We start from the raw sequence: 22,431 nt of genomic DNA, 5'->3' as shown, positions 1-22,431 counted from the left end.
GCCCACCCTGCTGCAGTGCCCCCCCGATGCAGTGCCCCCCTGCTGCAGTGCCCATCCCGCTGCAGTGCTCACTCCTGCTGCAGTGCCCACCCTGCTGCAGTGCCCACCCTGCTGCAGTACCCACCTTGCTGCAGTGCCCACCCTGATGCATTGCCCACCCCGATGCAGTGCCCACCCCTGCTGAAGTGCCCACCCTGTTGCAGTGCTCACTCCTGCTGCAGTGCCCACACCTGCTGAAGTGCCCACCATTGATGCAGTGCCCACACTGCTGCATTGCCCACCCCGCTGTAGTGCCCACCCCACTGCAGTGCTCACTCCCGCTGCAGTGCCCACCCTGCTGTATTGCCCACCCCGCTGCAGTGCCCACCCCACTGCAGTGCCCACCCTGCTGCAATGCCCACCGCTGGGCCCGAGGGTACCCCTCCACAGGGGCAGCCCTGGCTCTGTGAATCATGTCCCCATGGCTGCCCCTGCCCCAAGGGCATCCCCCTGCCACAGGCATTCCTCCTCCACAAGTAGCCCCTGCCCAATGGATGTTCCTTACTGATAGACATCTGTGGATAACTGGCTAGCTGAAAAGGGTCACACAGACATAGTCCAGCTGGCTGGACAAAAATGCACATCCCTCTCAGCTTATCTGAAGTAGAGCAAAAATACACTGTCCTTGGCTGTTCTTGTTACACAATAACAGGAAGGTTTCGGTGGGAAAAGAGTGTTGCAGGTGGGAACAGATAACTACAGAAGAGAAACTAGGGGCGGGCTTGGTATTTAGGCAACTAACCAATAATGAGCTTAACTTTTGTAATATGTATGAGCTAATTATAACAAGGCATAAAAGGTGACTGTAAGGGACAATAAACGAAGTCAGCTGATCACTCATATTGAGTGACTGTGTCTTCCCTCCGTCGCGACAGACATCCAAGAAAACCCACAGACCACCCCAGGATTGGCGAGGGAGGGAGCTGCAGGCCAGCCAGGGACCCCCCTCCCCTCGCCTGCCGGCACCCTGGGCAGCCACAAGACCAGCAAGGAGGGAATCGAGGAAAAAGCAAGAATCTCCTGCTCCGGCCACAAAGTGTCCTGAACTGGCTCTCCCAGCGTTGCCCATTGCCCAGCCGAGCTCCAGAGTGTGGGGCTAAGGGCACCTTCGGGAAGCAGCGTCACCTCTCTGTTTCTGGCTGCAGGAGGTGTGGGGTGAGGTCCCCACCAGGGCAGTCCCCAGCGCCCGGGCTCGGGGGCTGAGCCCCTTCCTTAGGGCAGCCCCAGGGAGGCCGCTAGGGCACTGGGACCCGCTCTGGAGTCCAGTCAGGTGCAGTCCAGCACAGCACGCCGCAGCTCCTGGTGCTGCTGCTGCTCAGCACCTCACCTCGCATGCTGGCCCACCCCGAGCATCGTTCTTGCCCCAAAGCCCCTGTGCCCTGCAGCAGCGGCACTGCCAGTACCTGCAGCTCTCGGGGCCACAGAGAGTTCTGCTGGCAAGAGGGAGGCAAGCGCAAGAAAAGATGCAGCCCAGAACACCAGCTGCAGGGCTGACCCAAAGTTTAAGCTTCACACCGAGCCCTGTCCCCGCTGGAGGGGACGCTGGTGGTGTTGGTGACGAAGGCCTTGCAGCCCTTGCTGTGGTGTGTGCGTGCCCCCTGCCCTGCCGCCCCCATGTCTGTCCTTGTCCCGGGGCTGCTCTGGCTCCAGTCCCCCCCCTGCCACCCCTGTGCCGGCTGCCAGTGCCCTGCGCTTCCTGGGTGGCCGCAGCAAGGGGCTCTTGCACTGTCTCTTGGGCTGCTGCTCTGGCATGGCAGGCTGGGGTGGTGGCAGCTCCATGCCCACATCCCCCCAGCAGCTGTTGGGGCTCCATCCAGCTGATGTTGAATTCATCTGAGCTCAGGATGGTGTCAGCGATGTTGGGGACGCTTGCAGTCACCATTGAGGAGCTCCTCGGGCAGCACAAGCAAGTCACAGTCCCAGTAGGGGATGGCTGGGCTGGGGTCCCCAGGGTCCTTGGGCATGGGAATGCTGCTGGGAGCCTCCTGGCTGCCCCCCAACGTCTCCAGGGCACAATCAAAGAACCTCAGTGCCTCTTCAAGAGACACCTTCCTGGGCAGATGGAGATCCCCTGGTGGGTCGCTGAGGGCTTCCTTGTGGGGGACAGCACAGGAGCTGGGGGGCATGTGGCTGTGACTGTCCTGGTTACCCCACACCGTGTCTGGGGAGCAAGGAAAGAGCCTTCCAATCTCTTCAAGAAAAGCCTCCTCAGAGGTGGTGAGAACTGGGGAGGCTGGCGCTCTTTCCTCTCTGCAGGTACCACCAGCATTCCCAGGCATGGAGATGCTGCTGGCGCTGTTTGGACTGGATGTGTCCAGGGAGCAGTGGAAGGATTCAAGGAAAAGGTCCTCATACACATCAAGGTCTGGGGCCAGGGCCACCGCTGTCCCCTCTCTCTCAGTGCCAGCAGGGTCCCCAGGCATGAGGACGCTGCTGGCACTGTCACAGCTGACCCCCTCTGTGTCCAGGAAACAACCGAAGAGCCCTAGGGCCTCTTTGAGCAGGACCTCCTGAGATGCATCGTGGTCACCTTCTGCATCCCCAGTGCCTTGGTTGTGGGGGGCAGCATAGGGGCTGGGGGTGACATCACTGCCTGGGGGCATGTTGCTGTCCGGGGGTGCCCCCGCAGGGGTGGCCGTGCCGCAAATGTTGGTCCCTGCAGGCTGCCCCTGGATGTGCTGGTAGCTGCGGGTGGGCGTTGGGGCAGCAGCGGGGTGGTGGGGCCAGGGCTCTCCGCTGCTTTTTGGAGGGTGCGAGGTGTTGCGGTTGGCCCTGGGGGACCCCACAGCCACCGTGGCCCCACAGGGCAGCACCCGGCAGAAAGCCTTGCTGTGGTTGAGCGTGGCAGTGGCTGGCAGAGGCCGGGTGGTGGTGGCCCACTGGAGCTGGAAGATGTGGGGGTCGCAGCAGCAGCCTCCTGGAGCCCTCTGCAGCCCTGCGTGGGTGAGTGGGAGCCATGCTGGGCTGGGGGAGCCTCCAGGGGCACGCGCCGAGCCAGCCCCCATCACCAACTTGCCCCAGCTCTGCGCCAGGCACGTGGGGGGTGCCCGCACGGGCTGAGCTGCTGTGCCAGCAGGAGGGGGCTGCAACGTGGGGAGGAGCCTTGGGAAAATCTCTGGGAAGGGGCTTTTCTGGGCACGTGTCAGGCAGGTGAGGGCAGGGATGCTGGTCCGGCCTTGCTGCACCCCCCTCCCCCCTGTGAAGAGTGCTGGGGCAGCGGGTGTGGTGGGGGCGCTGGGAGCGCTGAGGGGCCACGGGTGCTGTATGGGACACCGGGGTGCCAGAGCAGGCAGGGGTGCCATAGCTGCCGGTGTGCCTGGGGGGTGCGGGGTGCCCAGGCTGCGGGGAACGGCGGCTCCTCCTGCCCGGCCAGTTGGCACAGGTTGGCTGAGGCTGAAAGAGAGACAGGAGCCGCGGCCGGCGGCCACCTCTGCACTTGCCTCCCAGCGTGTCCCCAGGGCTGCAGGGGTCGGGTTGGTCCCTACCTTGGGGCAGAAGGTTTTGGGGATCAGAAGTGGAAAGCAGCCAGGGCGATGGGGTGGCCAGCCGCAGTGCTGGCAGTCCTGCCCATTGGCTGCTAATGACTCTCTGGTGTCTCCCAGGATGGAATGTTGGGGCTGCCAGTGTTCCACCCCGCCCCCCCCCCCCCCCCAGAACCTCCCCAGCTCCTCCTGGGAGGCAGAGGGCTCAGGGGGTCTGGGGTGTCCTGGAGTGCCTACAGGGCAACTCTCGGGGTCTGTGGGTGCAGGTGCCTCTGGATGGAAGCCTTGGTCCATTGGCAGAGCTGGGACATCCTTGGGATGAGCAGCAACATCCTTGGTGGAACAGGTCCCCGCCTGCAGTGCTGGGCTGGAGAGTAGAGGCTGTTGTGGAGGGGTGGGCAGGGCAGGCGAGCTGAGGGTGTTGCACCTGCTGTGAGGCAGAGGTTTGAGGGTACAGCCCTTACGGTCACCCGTGCTGTGGCTGAGAGCCTCTGGGTGAGGATGAGGGCGATGGGAAACAAATCAGATGGGGCGGCAGTCGGTGCCTGCTCCCCGGGGCCCAGCGCCATGCCAGAGCGGAGGAGTTATTGCAAAGGCAGCGAGGGGAAATCCCTGGATGGGTATCCCTTGTCCTTCTGGCGGCTTTCCACTTGCCAGGTACTGGCTGGCAATAGCTTGCTGCTGCTGTGCCGGGCAGGTCTGGAAAATTCCAGAAGTTTGTGGGAGGTGAGAACTTCTTGCCACAAGTCTTGGGAAGCCGGCTAAGAAAGGTTGCCCTCCCAGGCTTGCTCTTTGTGAATGGAGGAGGACTCATGGGCGGCGGGATGGTCTTGGCCACAGTGACCATGAGATGGTGGAGTTTAAAATGGTCAGTGGAATGAGCCAAAAGGGAGAGCAGAGCTGCTGCCCTGGGTTTGGAGAGAGCAAAAAAAGTGTCGCTGCTCAGGGAGGCACTTGGCAGTGTCCTGGGCATGTTGTGCTGAGGGCTCAGGATCTGGTAAGTGCTGCTGTGTTTCAGAGGAGCACCTTGGAGAAGCTCAGGAGCGGGCAATTCCCGTGTCAGACATCAGGCGAGCAGGGCAGGCGGCTGGCCGGGCTGCATGGGGAGCTCCTGGCACAGCTCCAGAGGGAAAAGGAATTGGATGGTCTCTGGAAGCCAGGTGAGGCTTTGCCAGAAGACGACAGAGCCGTGGCTCGCATCGGCAGGGAGAAGACACGAAAGCTCACCGGGAGCTGAAACTGGCCAGGGACGTGTGTGACAGCAAGAAGGGCTTTTGAAGAATGTTCATAGCAAAAGGAAGTCTCTATGCAAACACTGGAGGGCTACTTCTTGGCAATGGACACGTGACATTAAGGATGAAGAAAAAGCAACGGACTCAACGCTTTCTTGGACCTGTTTTTCAACAATATGGGTGGCGGGCTGTCCGGTGCCCTGAGCCAGAGGAGCACAGGTGCAGGAACATGACTTTCTATTTGTGTGGACACAGAAATTGTCAGGGACCAGATGCATCAGCTGCAGGTTCCCAAGTCCACGGGACATGCTGGGATTCATCGCAGAGGAGTGACAGAGCTGGCAGATGTTACAGCAGGACCCCTCCCCACCGTGTACTGTTGGGTCTTGGGAGTCTGGGGCCACCGCCGTCATCCCTCCATTGGTGCTATGTCTTGTTTTGACATCCCCACTTTGCCTTCCTTCCTCGTGGGTGCTCGTGTCCGCGAGGCCTCCCCTGTCCACCGCCGTTCCCCGCTCAGTGCCTCCCAGCAGTACCGTCAGCCCCCGTGCCCAGGGCGGAGGGGTTGTGCTGGCTCTCCCACAGCCTGCCCGGGCTGTTACCTGCCCCCAGACCTGTCTGCTGTGTGGACTTGACAGTTAGGTCTTTGTGGGATGATTTCATGGCCCTGAGGTGCTGGCTTGGAGGGTTAGCGAGCCATGTCCCCCGTTCAGGATTTCATAGCCTCCGCACTGTCCCCTCCCAAGGCGTAACACCCATGGGTTTCGCTCTCGCTGCCCATCCTGGTGTGCTGATCCTGCCCGGAGCTTAGGGGAAGCATCCTGGGGAGTCAGAAGGTCTTACCCTGGGTGCCACTGGTGGCACTGTCTCTCGCCCTGCCCTAGGGCCCCTCTGAAGAAGAGCCAGGCACTGGCGTCTCTCCAGCCCCATCCCCAGCAGCCAGCAAGCAGTCGGCTTTACCAACCCGTCCCCAGTGGCAGCACCCCACCATCTGTGTCAGCCGTGCCCTGGGAGCCACAAGGGGACACAGAGCTCCTGACCGGTTCCCTCTGCTCTCGGTCCCTGGCAATGTAGTTAGCACAATTAAGCCATCTTCTGTGGCCGGGCAGGTCAGGTATTCCTTCCCTTCATCATCAGCCCCTGAAGGTCCTGCGCACCACGCAGACAAACAGAACTCTTCTTCCCCTCCCTACCAGCCTCAAGCTCCCTGGGCACCAGGCTGGCTAACCCCCTTCCTCACTGGCCTTAAAGGTCCCAGGCACCCTGCTAAGCCCACCGGTGGGGGTGACCCCAGCATACAGCCCCACCCCTGCTGCCTGCATGAACACAGCCCAGCATCTCCCATCACTATAGATCCTGAAGAAGTATATTTTTAAAATACTTTATTTCTTTCAATACTGACATTACAAAAAAAAAAAAAAAAGAAAAAAAAAAAAAAGAATAAAATTACAAAAAGCCCTACTATAAAACATTCAGGTCTCATTGAAACCGAGAAAAACAAAGCAGCTTGCATCTGCGCGCTAGCCTGTCTTCTCGCTTGCGGTGTCCACCGGGTTTCTCTACGTTGAACTCCACAGGGATCAGTGGAGGGAACTGGCAGTGTTCCCTTACCAGCCAAACCAGGCGATGAATTAAGCAGCACCTAATGGGTCTCCTCGCCCTGTATGATACACTGTACAGCTATACACCCAGCCCCTATGGACACCATGCACTCAGCCCCCCACCCCAAAGGATCCCCATTTCAAGTCAGTGACTTTTCTTTAAAAAAACTAATTCCTCGGGGTGGTGGTGGAATATTTTGGCATGGTTTCTCTTGGCAGTACTGTGGTGGAAGAGGAGCCGTACACAACCAGGTCAAACGCCTCCTGCTCCGTAGGAGCCCCTTCCCAGGGAAAAAAATTGACACGGCGCAGAGTGGGCCGAGAAAGCTAAGAAATATAAAAATTCTCCTGATGGAAATCCAAGTTTTAAAAAAATACAGCATTTGAAAATAAAGCCACCAAGCAGATTGCCTCATGCGCCTCCCATCTCTACTCTGAAACCCAGAAATACTCTTGAATGAATCGTCCCTGTAGAAAAATATATACATGAGCCTTTCTCTTAATAAAATGCCTAAGGTTGACCTCAAACGCTACTGAAAACCACAGCTCTGCTCACACTTGGCTCTGCTTTTTCACCCAGACTACACCACCCCTCCCGGCGGTCTGAAGTTCATACTGCTGAACCACCCCCTCCCACAAAGTCAGAGCGCACCACATCAGGAACCCCAAAACAGGCAGAGAAAAACCCTTATGGAGTTTATCTAATGAGCTCTATATATATGTACTTAAAAAAAAAGCAGCAATGCAAACTCAACACATCTGAACAAGAAAGCTCTACCCCGGGCTTTCCCCCCCTCCTCCTGCTAGCCGGGGCTCTGTGGGCAGCGGGTACAGGCATGTGCTGCCCACAGGCACCAGGGGCAGCCCCAGGCAGGGGCAGGAGGCTGGACAGGATCATCCCCATGTGCTCCATAATTTGGCACAGCCGAGGCTCGGTTGTAGGCTTGGCACAGGAGAGCAGACCACGGTCGGACTCAGTGCCATGGTCTTAGGTGAGAAACAGTCCAGCTACAGGGGGGGCGGTCACCGCGGGCAGGAGCAATTGGCACCGCGGTGCAGCCGGGACCCCCGAACAGCAGCAAGTATCAAAGAGGGGAAGAGAAAAAACTAACAGTGGGGACGCCAGATCCTGCAGAGTCCTATTTACACTGCGCCAGACCCTGACAAGTCCGGCCTCTCGTGGGAAAAGTGGCCTGAAAAGCAGGTGACGTAAAAAAACCACGTGACATACCTCCCTGGGCAAAGGGCCCGTGCCACTCGCTTGTGGGAGGTTGGGAAGCTGGACCTCTGGGGAAAAAATAAAAAGTCTGGCAGCTAGGAGAACCATGACAGACAGGAGCCTCCCTGCTGCTGGAGTAGAAAACAGGCCAAAAGGGATGGATGGGGAGGGATGGATGGGGGTTGGGTGGGTTTTTGGGGGAAGGGAAGCATTGTGAGGGTGTGTTGTTTTGTTTTGTTGTTTTTTTTTGTTTTTTTTTTTGCATTTGAAAGTGCTGTGGCACCTCTGTCCTGTGTGGGCTAGGTGCTGCAGCACGTGCGTTTGGAGTATTGCTGCTTGGAGGAGAGTCCCTGGGCTCTAAGAGCACGGGAGGTGCTGCTTGAGGATCTGTCTCGTCTGGGGAGCTATTCTGTCTGGGAAGCGGATTTTGAACTCCACAATCAAGTCTCCTCGCTGGCTGGGGGCCTTGGGGAAGGGCAGCCCCTCCCCGCGCAGTCTCTTCACTGTCCCCGGCTTGATGATGTCGTTGCAGGGAAGCGGGATCACCCTCCCATCGATGGTGGGAATGTTCACGGTGCAGCCGCACAAAGCCTGGGGGGAGAAGAGGGGACACAGCCTCAGACAGAGCTGACACTCCGAATCACCCCAACAGCCACATCCCATCCCACCACTGGCTGCTCCTCCTATCAAACCGCCCAGCTCCATCTGGATGAAGCCCAGCCCTCGTCTGGTACCAGCCCAGTCTAACCACCAAGAACTGGGGCTGCTTGCGCAGTGCAGGAGAGGGGTACCCCAGCCCCAGTCCATGGGAGGAAGGACCCCCCCCCTCCCCACCTCCTGGCCCCCAGGAGGCACCACCAGCAAGTGCCCAGCCACTCACAGCAACAGGACAGACTAAATTTAGGCCCTTCTCGTCCTCACTGCCTAGCCTTGGGCAGCCGAAAACCAAGCTGAGATCACTGGATGCCACCACAACTCATCAGCTGTTCCCCTCTGGAGCCCAGCAGCTCTGCCCAGCGCTGGGGGTTATCTATAGCACAGCCTGCGTCCTGTCCCCCCCAACAGCCCCCAAAAGGTTATGCTGGTGTGGGACTGCAGCATGGCCTCAGCACAGCATCAAGTTTTCCTAGAAGCTGGGGTCCCAGAGGGGCTAGTCGCTGTTGCCAGCCCCCACTGCAAAGCCAAGAGCCAGTTTTGTGGGTGCCTTGCTGTACCCCAGCCCCCAGGAGCAGCCAGGGTGGTGGGTGCCGCGGCAGCCACAAGCCAGCCTGCGTTAGTGAGCCATGTGACGTGGGAATGCAGCAAGAAAATCCTTGTGTCCTTAAATAACTCAGACAGTTCTGGTGTACATGTGGGCAGGATCGTCTCCAGGCTTTCGGCAAGGGCTGAGGGAGAGGACTGTGGAGCAATGCTTCTGGAAGAGGTGGGGGGGATTGCTGGGGGCACAGCCTTGAGCTTCCAGGTGGGAGGCTGGAGCAAGCTCACCCCTCCAAGCTCCGATTGGGTTGGGGGGTCCCAGCAGTCCCAAAACACCCTGCAAAGGGAGGGGAGGAGGATGCAATTGCTGCTTCTGGGGTAGGTGGGGGGATGATCTGCATCCAGTGGCAAAGCAGCAGCGGGCCCCAGGAGAAACATCTCTTCTTGTGTTGGCCACTGGCCCAGGGCCACCGGCTGCGGCTTCTGCGGCTGAGCCAGGGCTTTGCACCAGGGCGATTGCAGAGGGATGGACCTGTGCCAGAGCCAGCCAGGGGGCTCTGGTGAGTGGAGAACAGGAGAGATGGGGCCATCTCCTTGTGTAACTCATCTGCATGGAGTGTCCTGGAAAGGGTGCCCTCCAGGGATGAGGTTTCCTGGCTGCAGGACAATGTCCATTGCCAGCTCCCTGTAAGCAGCAGGTGCTTGGCTGAATCTCCAGCAGGTTGCAGGGGGAATCAAAGGACCATCTCCCCCACCAATGCCTTTCTGTCCCACGCTCACCCAAGGAGGCCAGAGCACTCCTGCTCACTGGTGTCCATTGCCAGGCACTGTGGAGGGCCGCACAGGTCCATGTGTGCCACGGAAAGGACATCTACAGCCACAAAATGGGAAGGAGAACATGAACTCCCTGTGGGAACATGTGAACGGGGCAAGCGGAGGGATGCGAGCAGGAGCGGGTGGTAACAGCAAAGGCAGATGGGATCTTAATGTTTCCTTCCTAGAGCCAAGATCTAAGAATTCAAAGCGATCACTCCTCCACCGTATGTCCCTGTTTTTCATTCTTCTTGCTCAATCTCACTGGCATTTGGGAAACTGGTTGCTGAAGAAACACCAGTAACCACGGGAGCTGCCCTGCATCCTAGAAAGAGGCTCGGTTTATCCCTAGAGATGAAATCACCCTGGGTTTGAGAGCTGAGCACCCGTGCTGCGAGAGCAGAGCTTTATCTAGGTCAGCATCAGGTCCTCCTCTGCTTGCAGCAAAGCTGCTGGGAGGGACATCGCCACCAGTCACACCTCAGCCAGGCACTGACACAAATGCTTGGAGGAAGGTGACACCAGGTAAAGGATGCAAAGCAGGTGACAGGCGGTAGGCAGGCAGCCAGGCAGGCACAAGCCCTTGTCGGCAGTGCTGCCTCAAGATCTGCCTCCCAGGAGAGGCAGCTGCCTGCAGAGTGGTGTCACTCCTCCCTGCTTCAGCCTCCCACTGCCACATGTGCCTGTAGTTTTAGGAAGGGACACTTCCCCGCAGCCCACGAGTCCCTGGTGAAGCCTACATACGCCTCTGGCTTCTGCAGCAGCCAAGAGGCAACCAACCCGCACTGCTCCAGCGTGGGGTATGTGGCACCCAGCAGGGCTGGGAACTGAGGGCTGGGAGGGCATTGCCTCCCTGGGTTGCTCTCCAGAGGGCTCTGTGGGAAGGAGGAGGAGGAGGATGCTCTCCTGAGTGCCCCTAGCCCGAGCAACAGGAGGTTTGCTCCTCACGGCAGGCTGCTGGTGAGGGGTCTCCAGCATGGCCATAAGTGGCGTCACAGCACTGCCTGCCTGCCAGCTCTGCCTGCTGGCACTGTGCTGTGCTGCTGCCACGGCAGTGGAAGAGACTAAAGATCAGGCTCAAAAAGGCAGACTTACAAGGAGGAAGGATGCAAGAAGAGTGCCCGAGGCTATGGCCATAATCTCAAGTGATGAAGAGGCTGTACTCCACCCCATACTGAGGTGGTGGCACATGGAACTGGGGAGCTCCCGGCATCTGTTCATGCTCCAGAGTGCTTAAGGTACCTCTCATGGAAGTTAAAAGAAGCGGAGTATCACCCTGCCCTAGCAAGCAGCAGACTGGGGACGGCAGCCAGGCCAGCAGCTCCCTGAGGATGCCCAGCACATTGGGTTTGCAGTGGGGAAGGACAGAGCCCAGGAATTCCAGCTCAAAGAGACAAGGAGTTTGCTCAGACCAGCAATGTTCCACTTTGTGACTGCATCGTGCAAACCAAACACCAGCATGCACACATTGGTCATGGAGATCACAGATGCCCAGCACCAGCACCAGCACCACCGGTGCAACAGCACGTGGAATGGGAGCAGGTTCCTGCATTTGCTACTCAAAAGGCAATTCCAAGCAAGAGTCCCTGCAGCCTCAGCAGTGCATGAACCTGGGCTAACATGGTCTGGACATCAGTACAACCAGCTTGGGGTTAATTTTACAGATAGGGGAATGCACAGAAGGAAACATCTGAGATATGGCATGCATGGCTCCATAAATAAGGCAGTCTCTCCCAAGTATTTCTGGAGATGCCAGGGGAGCTAGCCACCGAAGGAACAAACCTCTGCACTGCACTTTGCACTACAAAGGGAATTCAAGTCCTGACTCTGCAGGTTAACTGGAGCAGAGTTTGCTCCAGGAGCACCCAGCCCCATCAGACCCACATGGCTGCTTCTTGCCCCCAGTACACCTGGACACAGCCCCAGCTGGGATGCAGAGCCATCGTAAAGTTCTCCCAACTTGCTGGCACACTGTTGAGCTCACGTTTCCCTACCTCAGGTCTGGCCCATTGATCTTATTTCTATTATATGCATCTGGGAACATAAATCCATCTTCAGGAAAAAAAAAGAAAACCAACAGCTCATTAAGAAGACAGACAGCATCTACCGTCTGAAAGGAACAGTAAATGGCAGCTGCCAAAAAAGTCAATGTTAAATGCAGTTGCCAGCTGGGATTTATTAAAAGGTAGTTATGTAGCAGCAGCAGTGAATGGCAGATCTTGTACTAGGTTAATCTGCCCTTCCTCTCCCACCTCAATGCAGCTTGCTAGCTCTGAGGCACCCAGACCCACTGAGACCCCCATGGCTGGCAGCCTGGATGCGCTGGGTTTTGCTCACTACCTGAGTATTTCATTTATTTGGTTCTTCATCTAGGAAAGGCTGAACTGGGGAAAAGAGCTAAAGCATTGCTCAGGGAGGGCAAAGTACCGCCTTCCTCTGTGTGACCCTTCCCTCTGTCCGTGGGGAGAGGCACTCAGTGCTATCACGGACAGCAACTAAGCCACAGCGGGCTCAGCTACAAGAACAATCAGGGACCAGACTTATGCCAGCCAGCTTGGGTTTTCCTTTGTTCTTACAGAGGATCTGGGCTCTCCTCCACGTGTGAATACCCTATGCTGAAATAGAAGGACAGGACATATGGGGAAAGGGGAAAAGCGATAAATACCACCTGTATTGGCTCAAGAAGCAAGGTGCATTCAGCAGGGACCGCAGCACCTGTGTCCTACACCCAGCACAGAGGTTGAGCACCTCCAAAACCAAGCATGAGTTGGCCTCTACAGCTCCTCTCTGCAGAATTCTTTGCTCGTGTCTCTCGCAACCTACCTGGTCCTTCCTCATTGACACAGGAGAAGACTGACTCCCATCTTGGCCCCATGTGCCACGACCCAGCGCCACCTCTCACCCTGTGGGACTTCCCACCCATACCCACCTCTTTAAGACTGATGTTTGCTGCATAGACCACGTTTGTTCCATCCCTCTTGAAGTGCGCGTGAGGCTTGTCCTTGAGGATGAAGACGATGTCGGCAGGGATGTTGTCTGGGGTGGCATCTCCTTCTTTGGGGAATGTGATTTTAGTTCCCTCCTTCCAACCTCGTTTGATGACAATATTTAGGATCTTGTCCTCAGTCCGCATGGTCCGGCCATCAGCGTTGAGCCTTCTGCGCGTGATCTTCATCCTCTTGGTGGAGCCATGGTAGATCTCTTCCAGGGACACCTTGAGCTCGTGGATGACAGGTGGGTCTTGGACCTTCCTCCGCGTGTGCAGGGACTCTTGGTGCCGCCGGTGAACCCCGTTAATGCCGTTGAAGCCAAAACGGCTGAAGGCACTGAAAGGGTCATCATCATCATCGATATCCATGTCTTCCTGGTCAAAGCCATTGAACATCCGAGAGCGGCTGCTAGCAAAGAAGACGTCAAAAGGGTTGGAACCCCCGAAGAAGGATGCGAAGGTGGCATGGGGGTCTCCATGGTAGGTGTAGTGGAAAGTGTTCCCTGAGCCACCTGAAGAGCCACCTCCAGTTTTGAGACCTGTAACAGAAGGGGGAAGATGAGACATGAATGTTCCCTGCCAGCAGATGCCGTGCTAGGATTGCGTTTCTCAGGTGGGAGTGTGGTCTCTGCTGGCTCCAGGCAGCACGTCCAGCATCTCCTAGGGGTGCAGGTCATTCCCTCCAGCCCAGTCACCTGCGAAAAGCTTGGGCCAGGAAGGCATCACCTCAAGCCACGACATACAGTTCTGCCCCTACACCCAGCAAGCTAAAGATCCTGTCAGGTTTTGTCCCTGCTGTCCCTACTGAAGTGCTTCCTTGGTTCTCTCCACCCAATTCATGGCCTTTTAATTTAAAACGCTTCCTGACCAGCCCATCTCTATTTTTGCTCGTGGGCAGGCTCCCTTCTGCCAAAATAGCCATCTCTTGGGCTGTACCGACGGCTGTAGTCCAGGAGCATCCTGTCCTGCAGGTGAGAACAGGCTTTGAGCTCAGCGACTGACGGTGGCTTTGGGTGGCAGAGCGGGTGGAAGTCAGCAGAACTCCAGGTCAGCACACAGCTCCCTGCATACAGACTGTATGAAATGCCAGGTAAGCTCAAGGTTTGGATCTTTTGGCAACCATTCCCCTGGGAAGCTCCCCTGCCAGGTCCCAGGCTGAGCCTTACATCACCGCAACTCCCCCAAAGTCCCAAGCAGCCAAGGCACATGACAAGTGCCCCCCCCGAGAGGTCACACATGCTCTGCAAGGCTATTTCTGACCAGGAGGGGCAGAAAGGGTTAAGTGCAGCCTAGCTCAAGGGCTATTTTCAGGGCATGTGGTGACAGTGGAGGGCTATTTCTGACACTTTACTCCTGCCAGCCCCACCCCCACCCCGCCCACCCCACCCCCAGCAGTAGGGCAAGTTTGAGGGTCTTTTCTGATTAAGTGAATATTCTGGGTGGGCTGGGGGCAGCTTGCCCACTGCAGCACGTGGGACCCAGAAGCTCCTCAAAATGCTGATCCCCAAGTCACGTTGCTCCAAAAAATGGCATCAGAAGGGAAACGAAAGGTGTGTGGGGCCATGGACCATGACTGGTCTGAAGTCGATGAAGCAAGGAGGAGGATGCTCTTCCCTCCCTCCTCAATTTGCTCGTACTTCAGATGCTTTCATGCTGCCCTGTAAGCAGTATGCGGGTCCCTAGCCGGTGTGCAGCACCAACTCACACAACAGGCTGAGCTGTTTCTCTCTTTTTACTCTCGTTTGTGCAAAGTGGGGAGCTAGGTGGAAATCCACAAGAACTAGGTCTCCTCTTAATGCATAGTAAAACACTTTATACACTTTGAACAATTGTTTACAATTAGGTTTAGTCACACTCAAGGGTTCTTATGAGCCTTGTCTCCACTTAAAGGTACAGTGTTCTTTTTTCCTCACTGCATGTTCTGTGGGGAGCAGGCTTTGGCAGTAAGGGCTTTCTGTGCTCGAGGGTGGATCTTTTAGCTCCTTACTCAGGACAGTCCACACATAGCTCAAGTAATTTTCTGTGTGGTCTCGTTAACCGTTTGGTTCTCTTACATCTTATCTTGTTATGTCCCAGCTAGACACATTTTGGCATCTATGCCTTCTCCTAGTTGTGACGTCCTCTCTTTTCCACATTCTTTCTTGGTTTTCATTCTCGGTATTTACCTATTTTATTTACATTTCAAGTTAAATAACAAACTGGCCTTCTATTAATCACATATCTGCAGGCCAGTTGACTACACTCGGGCGATGGGGACTTTGCCAGATCCCTGGAGAGCCCCCATCACTAACAGGCTGTACAGCCAGGAGGTTTCACCTTTAATCCCATAGCACCAGCCAAGCGGGTCCGATTTCGGCACTGCCTTGGAGAAAGGCTGGTTTCCCTCTTGAGGCAGTCTCTTCTCATTTTACAGGGTGGCAAATCACTGTGCCCGGTGTATCCATCACAGCCCTGACATAACTAGTGGGTCATGAATTAACCCACCCACCGCTGGTTAATGCTGCTGGTGGCTCGTTAGGGGATGCACCTGCCTGCTGGCCCCGTGAGAGGGGCTGCCTCTGCCACCCTGCTCCTGCCAGACCTCCTGCTCTTTTAAGCACCCAGGTCCTGGGCTGATTAATGCAGATGCTATTCGGTGCTCTCCTCAAATGGGGTTGCGCTTTTCCATCTTCGACTAATAAGGCTGCCTACGGTGCAGAGCTCTCCTCCTCCTCCGTGCCAACCACCAGACAACAGCAGCCGCTTGGTTTCAAAACAAAGACCTATTACTTAAATTGGGAAAAGCTTTGAATTCTGCAGGTCAGCCTGTACTGGGGAGGACAGTGGGACCAGTGCCCAAATGCAGGGGGAATGTGGGCAAAAGCAGTACTACTCTGCTGGGATGTTTAGGTCAATTAAATTAATTACCCCAGCTATGACCCGGGAGGTGAGCTCCTTCTATTTCCATCATCTCAGCTGGCTTGCTGGGGTTTTGGGGCAGAGGGCACAGAGAGCCCAGTCATCCCAGGAAGAAGCAGGGTGGCAGGTTAGGAAAGTGGAACAGCCTGGGGTAAAGCAGGATGAGAGGTGATTTCTGGCACCTGCGGAGACTTCGCTCTCCCCAGTTCTGTGGCCACCAGCCCTGTTTTAGGGGCAGTCATGAACCACAGGGACACCGCTGTGTGAAAATGCTCCCTCGCCTACAAAACCTGATCTGGACCCGGCACCCCTGCCTCTGAGTGGGCAGTGCGCATGCCCTTACCTTCCTCCCCATACTGGTCATAAACAGCTCGTTTCTTGGGGTCGCTCAGGATGTCGTAAGCCTCTGCGATCTCCTTGAACTTCTCCTCGGCGTTGGGGTCTTTATTCTTATCAGGGTGATATTTCAGGGCCATTTTCCGATAGGCTTTCTTGATTTCATCCTCGTTGGCACCGGTCTGGATACCCAGAATCTTGTAATAGTCCTTTCCCATGACGGCGATGCTGCCGGGAGCCGAGTACTTATTCCTGAAAGCAGAAAGACAGCTCTTCGTAAGGTGAATACTGTACTGGGGCAGCTGGGGACAGGACCGGCACACACTTATCACGGAGCCGCTGCTCCCTGTGTCCCACAGGCCAGCAGCACCACAGATGGCTCAAGTCCACACTTCCCACCGGAGGTCAGAGCCCCGGTGCCAGGACGTGGCCTGGCTCCCGTTTTACCCCGCCGAGCCCCACAGCGGGGACGGGGAGATGCATCTCTGAGCCTGACGGAGAGAGCGAAAGCCTGAGCCAGGGCACGGCGTTATTATAGGGGCCACGCCACTGCTAACGTCAGGCCAGGACCGTGTCCCCGTTCCATCCCCCTGGCTGCTGAGCCAGGAGGGCTGAGCTATGTCTAAATGTAGCCACCGGCATCTCTGTGTGTGTGTGTGTGTGTGTGTGTGTGTGTGTCCCTGTGCCCTCCCAGCTGGGAACCTGGGACCCCAGTCGGGGCCGTGACAGCAGGTTTTTGGAGGCTGAAAGCGGCAGCAGGGACCTTGCTGCTGCCTTCACCTTAAAGGAACTTCAAACGTTTTGTTCCTAAAAGCAATTGGCATTCAGCTGGAGATAAGCGCCTCCGGCTGTCAGAGCCATAATTTGTATTTAGCAAAGAGAGAACGAAGCCGTTAGACAGAAACATCTTGTGATGGTGGGAGGGCTTTTTTATTTTTTTGTTTTAAAAAAAACCCACCACTTTCTAGCCTGACTTGCACTCCCCGAGAGCCTTCAGCTGCAGCGTGCAGTAAGCCAGCAGCCCAGGGCTCACGCCCTCCATGGCGCAGGGGCCAAGGCCAGGGCCATGCCTATACTAAGGCATGGAAAACCCGGCAGCTGCAGATCATCCCCCCTCCCGACGTGCCGCTGGAGTCACAGAGACCCAGGGAGCTGCACGGGACGGCAGTTCCTCCAGGCAGAGGCTGAGCAAGTCCCACACTTCCAGGAATGCTTCCCGCTGCTTCCCAACCTTTTGTTATCCTACAGCAAAGCCCCCCCCCTCCCCCCCCCCCCCCCCCCCGCCTGGCCTGCCGTCCCCCGCCTCACACAGTGCAGCCCTGTGCTTGCTGCTCTCCCTGCCCTCCTCCTGGCATTGCCCCAGCAGACCCACTGCTGCCTGGTAAGCGCTCCTGCTCACGTCCTGCTCCCTGCTAGGGTCCATCTTTCACCCCATCCTTGCTCCACACACCCCTAGGCAGCCCCAGCCCATCGTGCAGCTCCAGCAAACAGATTTCTGCACAGGGTGTGAGCCTTGGCCCTTGCCTTTACCATCACACAAGTTACCAGATGTCCTCCCCCACCCTTACTCTATCCGTAAGCTCCCAGTGGAGATCCCAGAACCACCACCCAGCCACAGCAGCTCAGATGAGGGTGGCTGCTCTGCCCTGAGGTACATGCCCGCGGCACTGCACTGAGCCCCCGAATCCACCCCAAGCATCCAAGGCGATAACCCCTCTATAGCTGTGTAGCTGCTACAGGGGCTTGGAAATTGGCCCCATACTTGGCCACCTCAATCCAGACCACCACCTTCTGCTCTTTTTTGCCCCAGCCATGGAGCAGGTACTCTGCTGTAGGTGGGGAGCAGGGCTAAGGCACCGGGGTACAGGCCTCCAAAGGACACAGCAAGGGGAGACAGAGGCACTTGCGGATGCATGTGGCAGCCTGGGGTGGCACAAAAGGGATGGGAGAAGGTCTCTGGGGGCATAAAAAGCATCCGACAGCATTTCCCACGGCAGCTCCTGGATGCCAGCATTGTTTCCGTGCCAGCTCCAGCTCCCGCACGCTGAGCCACTGGCAGCACCCAGCCCACGCAAGGCGCTGGGGGATGCTCTGCCCCCTGCCCACTTCTGCCTCCCCATCTGCCCTCCCTGTGGGGCTCGAGAGCTGCAGGAGACCCTGGGGTGAGCAACAGGTGTGGGGGAGTGAGAGGTAACCTGCCAACTGCCCCTGCTGTCACACCAACACCTCCCCTCCCCACAGCAGCCTCTGATGCTGGGCAGGGGCTCCCTGTGACCAGCATCAGGACCTGGACCAGGATTTGGCCCCTGTCTGGAAAATGTCAACCCTCCTGCAGCGAGGGCAAGCCAGGCAGCACTCAAGACAACCGCACCACACCCCAGCTCGAAAGATGTGGAGGTGGTAAACCTTCAGTCATCACCCCCTAAAGACCCCAGCCCCCGGCTCCAACCCTGCACAGCCCAATCTGACAGCACCACTGGACCCCCCTGCCAAGCTGAAACCCCACAGTGCTTCCCACAAAAACACATCCTGTACCCAGCAAAACACTGTCGCCCCCCACAAGATATCTGGCCATGCCCACCGAGGGGTCTTTGGCTGGGGTGAGGATGCCCACTGGGGATGCTCTCCTGGCTGGGAATCCCTTTGCCCAGCTGTGCTCAAGGAGGGGCAAAGAGCTGCACCGAAACGCATCCCTGCACCGCAGTTTACCGTGCAGGTGAGGACCAGCTGCTGGCGGGTGACCTGGTGGGTTAAGGCACGCTCCGGAGGCGACACTCACATGTGCGATGATGGTAAAACACGACTCTGTCCCCGCAAAGCCTCCCTTCTTCCCTCCCACCTCCCGGGGATCAGCTGTGCCTTGCCACCGCTCTCCCCCTTCTGCTCAGTCATCCTCTCCTGCCTTCCTATTTAACCCCCTCGGGAGTCGATGGGGGGGGGAAGGCACCGCAGGTTGGGTTTCAGGCAGGCAAAGCCATTCCTGTATCACCCTCCCAAATCAGATGCCTTTGGACAAGCCACGGCCACCTGGCCTTGGAGAAAACCACAAGCATCCCGTGGCACCGCCAAGCCAGCCCAGCCTCCATCCTGTTCTCGCAACCACATCAAAAAAAAAAAATAAAAATAATTAAATCTTTGTTCTAGCCCCGCACATGACATCAGCCCGTGCAACCGCTGGATGAGAGCACCAGCTGAATAGCAATCATTTGACATAATCCCTCTGCTCGGCAGTCATCTAAGGGAACAAACCGACCCCAGAAGCGGCACCGAGATTTTTTTTCCATCTCAGGGTTCAAGGTCACCGCAGGACACTGGGGATGGGCACTGACGGTTTAATGAGGACACGAGGTCGAGAGGCGGAAACCCACTTACCGAAACTTTACGAACACATTCAGAGTCCATGCCGTCATTTTTAAAGGCTCTAGTTTTACTTTAAACATCACGGTTGTCCTCAGGCGCTGGCAGGTGCCCTGTGCTCGGCTGGGAGTCACTGGAGGGTGGCGGGAGGATGGCAGAGAGGAAGGTGCCGGCTCGTGCCGGGGATGCTGCCTCCGCCAAGGGATGCTTCGGTGGCAAGCCTTCCCCTCCAGCTCCTCCACTGCACCGAAAAGGGAGCTCCTCGCCAGCCTGATGCCCACGGTTGGCTCTGACCCCTGCTCCCAGGACGGCTCCGAAACGGTGTCAGTGACAGGTGAGGAGGTGTCCACGCGGCACTGGCAGGGAGCTGCCGGGGAGCTGCCGTCCTTTGTGCGCTTCCCAGCCGCGCACAGGGGGACCCTTCAATGGAGTTGCTCGCCACGCCGTAATTTTCCTTTTAATTGGTTTCTTGACGCTTTCTCACTAAGCCGCCCGATTAAGACACTCCTGCCGTCACCTCCGGCATCCTCCCTCCCCGCTGCCGCAAGGCGCCCAGCCGCCCCGCTACCGTCACGTCCCCCGCGCAGCCCCCGCCGAGGAGCAGGGAGCGCAGCCAGGAGCCCCCGGTGTCCCCAGAAACGACTCTGCTGACGCCCAGGGCTGTGCACCCGCCAGGCGAATCGGGGAGGGAGAAAAGTAGGGCAGCGGTGATGTGGAGCAAAAAAGTCACATTTAACCAATTTGCACCTCCCCAGCAAATTCCCTTCAGATGCATGGGGGTCCCTGTATCCCACCACCGGGCACGGGTCCCGGTCCCCCTAGCGGAAAGAGTCCGACGGCCACGGTCCCACCCAGCGACTGGAAGTCCCCCTGCCGCAGCGGGGCACTGGGACGGGTGCCTTCTCCGAGCCCGTCGGCACAAAACCTACTTCTGAGAAGTCACCTTCAGGTGCACCAAGCAAATCCAATGCCACCACGTCCCCCCGGTCCGTCACCGTCACTCACGGGCCACAGCGAGCATCCCCTCTGGATGCTGCACACCGAAATTAGTCAGCCGTACCGGGACATCACCCGGCGGCTCCTGCATCCCACCCTTGGCGAGCGAAATGCCGGGCAGGCGACAGCCCGCAGCATCCCCAGGGGCTGGGGGTCCCGTGGCTTTGCCAGGCACCGAGCGCGGTGAGCCGGGATGCCAGGGTGGGTGCGTACCTCTCGGCGCGGCTCCAGAAGAGCAGGATGGCCGGCATGGCAGCGTTATCCCGGGTTTGCTCAGGGAGCCGGAGGGGATCTCAGTACGACGGGGCAGGCAGAGCCACCCGTGCTCGTGCTGGCTGGCAGCCGCAGGCAACCAGGCAGCAATGTCATGACTACCCGCAATGAATCATCCCCTCCCTGAGCCCCCACACGCACCGCCCGCCTCCCCCTCCCCACCGACAGCCCCACTGGGGTGCCGGCACCTGCGTGGGGACAGGGTTAACCCTCCCCTTGCTGCCTCTGCCAGCACAGCCCCCACTGCCAGCACCAGTGGCTGCTGCCTCCTGCGTGGGGACAGGTCAAGAACCCCTCAATGTCTCCCCATATCGGGTCCCCCGTTTCCGTGCCCACGCTGGGCTGCCTCCTGCATGGGGACGGGGTCAAGCCCCACTGTCATCCCCCCAGGCAGGGTCCCCCGTTTCCAGCCCCATCAGGTGCTGGCCCCGGGGTGCAGACACGGTCAAGCCCCCCTCGCTGCCTCCCCAGGTAGGGTCCCCTCTTTCCAGCCCCACTAGGGCACTCACAGCGGTGTGGGGACAGGGTCAAGACCCCCTTGCTGCCTCCCCATATAGGGTCCCCTAGGTAAAACACCCTCACTGCAACCCCTCTGTGCTCCCTGCCCAGCTCCGACGGGGGGCTAGGACCTGTGTGGGGACAGAGTTAAGACCCCCGCAGGCAGTGCCCCATTTAGGGGTGCCCCATTTAGTGGCTCTGTGTGGAGCTGTCACCTCCATGTGAAGGGGTTCATCCCTCCAATGCAGGGACCCGGGGAGATGCTGGCCTCTGCTGCAGCCTCACTGGGTCCCACTGTCTGCCCCAAGCGGGTTAACCCTTTCCTCCCCACCTCCAGCTCTCCGGAGGGACACTGTCACCTCGACAGGGGACACGGGTTAACCCCTTCTTTGCTGGCCCCTCCGACCCCTTTCCTGTAACCTGGAGGGGGGAGGTTACCCACTTCCTCAACAGCCCCACTGGGATACACAGGTGCCCCCAACGGGGGTGGGGTGGGGGGGTGTTAATCCCTTCCCGGCCACACCACACAGCTCCAGTGGGGCACATTACTCCCTCCAATGCCAGAGGGGAGAGAGGGGTTAACCCTCACCTTACCACCCTCTGCAGCCCCACAGGGCTGTACAGCAGCCCTGTGGGGGGTCTGTGTGTGTGTGCTAGTGGGTTTAACCCCTTCCTCCCACCCCCTTCAGACCCACCGTGACAGCTGTTACTAGGGAAGGCAGAGCAGTTAACCCTGACCCACATTCCCACCAGGAAACCTTGTCACCCCATGGGGGCAGAGGCGCCAACCCCTTCCTCCCCTGCCTACAGCCCCGTAGAGACACCCTGCCACCCCCTGGGGGCAATGGGGCTACAGGCTAGCCTCTGCTCCCCACCCATGAAGGGGGAGAGGGGCTGATGTCCCCTTCCCAGCCCCACAGGGGCACCCTGTCACCCCATAGCCAGAGGGGCTGATCCTGCCAGCCCCAAAGGGGCGCCCTGTCACCCCATGGGGCGGGGCCACTGACACCCCCAGCAACACCCTGTCACCCCACGGGATGGGGGCACTGACACTCCCAGCCCCACAGGGCCACCCTGTCACCTCACGGGGCAGGGGGACTGACCCCTCCCCAGCAACACCCTGTCAGCCCACGGGACGGGGGGACTGACCCCCCCCAGCGCCACCCTGTCACCCCACGGGGCGGGGGCACTGACCCACCCCAGCGACACCCTGTCACCCCCACGGGGCGGGGGAACTTACACCCCTAGCCCCGTCGGGACTCGCTGTCACCGCAGGGGGCGGAGAAGCCGCGTCCCCGGCCCCACCGGGACGCCGGTGCCGGCACCGCGGGGGTCTGTGGGGCGGCGCGGTGGGGCGGCTCGGTGGGGCAGGGCCGCCACCGCCCCCGGCACTCACCGCTCGCGCTGTCCCGGGAAGCCGCGCGCTCGCTGAGCCGCCCCCGCCCCCCGGCCGCCACGTCAGGGGAGTCCCGCCCGCGCGCGCCCCGCCCCGTTGGGCCGG

The 22,431-nt window shown here is 58.6% G+C and overlaps 1 protein-coding gene across 5 annotated transcripts in view; it reads right to left on the bottom strand.

Annotated features, from left to right (window-relative positions):
• Positions 1-22,431, bottom strand: part of DNAJB5 (DnaJ heat shock protein family (Hsp40) member B5) — a 25,169-nt gene extending 2,738 nt beyond the window's left edge. The window contains exons 1-4 of one of the 5 annotated variants that reach the window (XM_080371280.1): positions 22,327-22,431; positions 15,814-16,058; positions 12,513-13,111; positions 81-8,164 (exon numbers count right to left, since the gene is read on the bottom strand). In XM_080371280.1, coding sequence (XP_080227406.1) covers positions 7,931-8,164; positions 12,513-13,111; positions 15,814-16,024 — 1,044 coding nt within the window. In that variant the 5' untranslated portion in view covers positions 16,025-16,058; positions 22,327-22,431 and the 3' untranslated portion in view covers positions 81-7,930. The other 4 variants (XM_080371279.1, XM_080371281.1, XR_013924748.1 and 1 more) reach the window with 4 other exon arrangements.

Source organism: Falco punctatus (assembly GCF_963210335.1).
Source record: "Falco punctatus genome assembly, chromosome: Z".
Classification (NCBI taxonomy): domain Eukaryota; kingdom Metazoa; phylum Chordata; class Aves; order Falconiformes; family Falconidae; genus Falco; species Falco punctatus.
The sequence above is the reverse complement of the archived record's forward strand: the minus strand, read 5'-3'. Positions and strand labels throughout refer to the sequence as shown.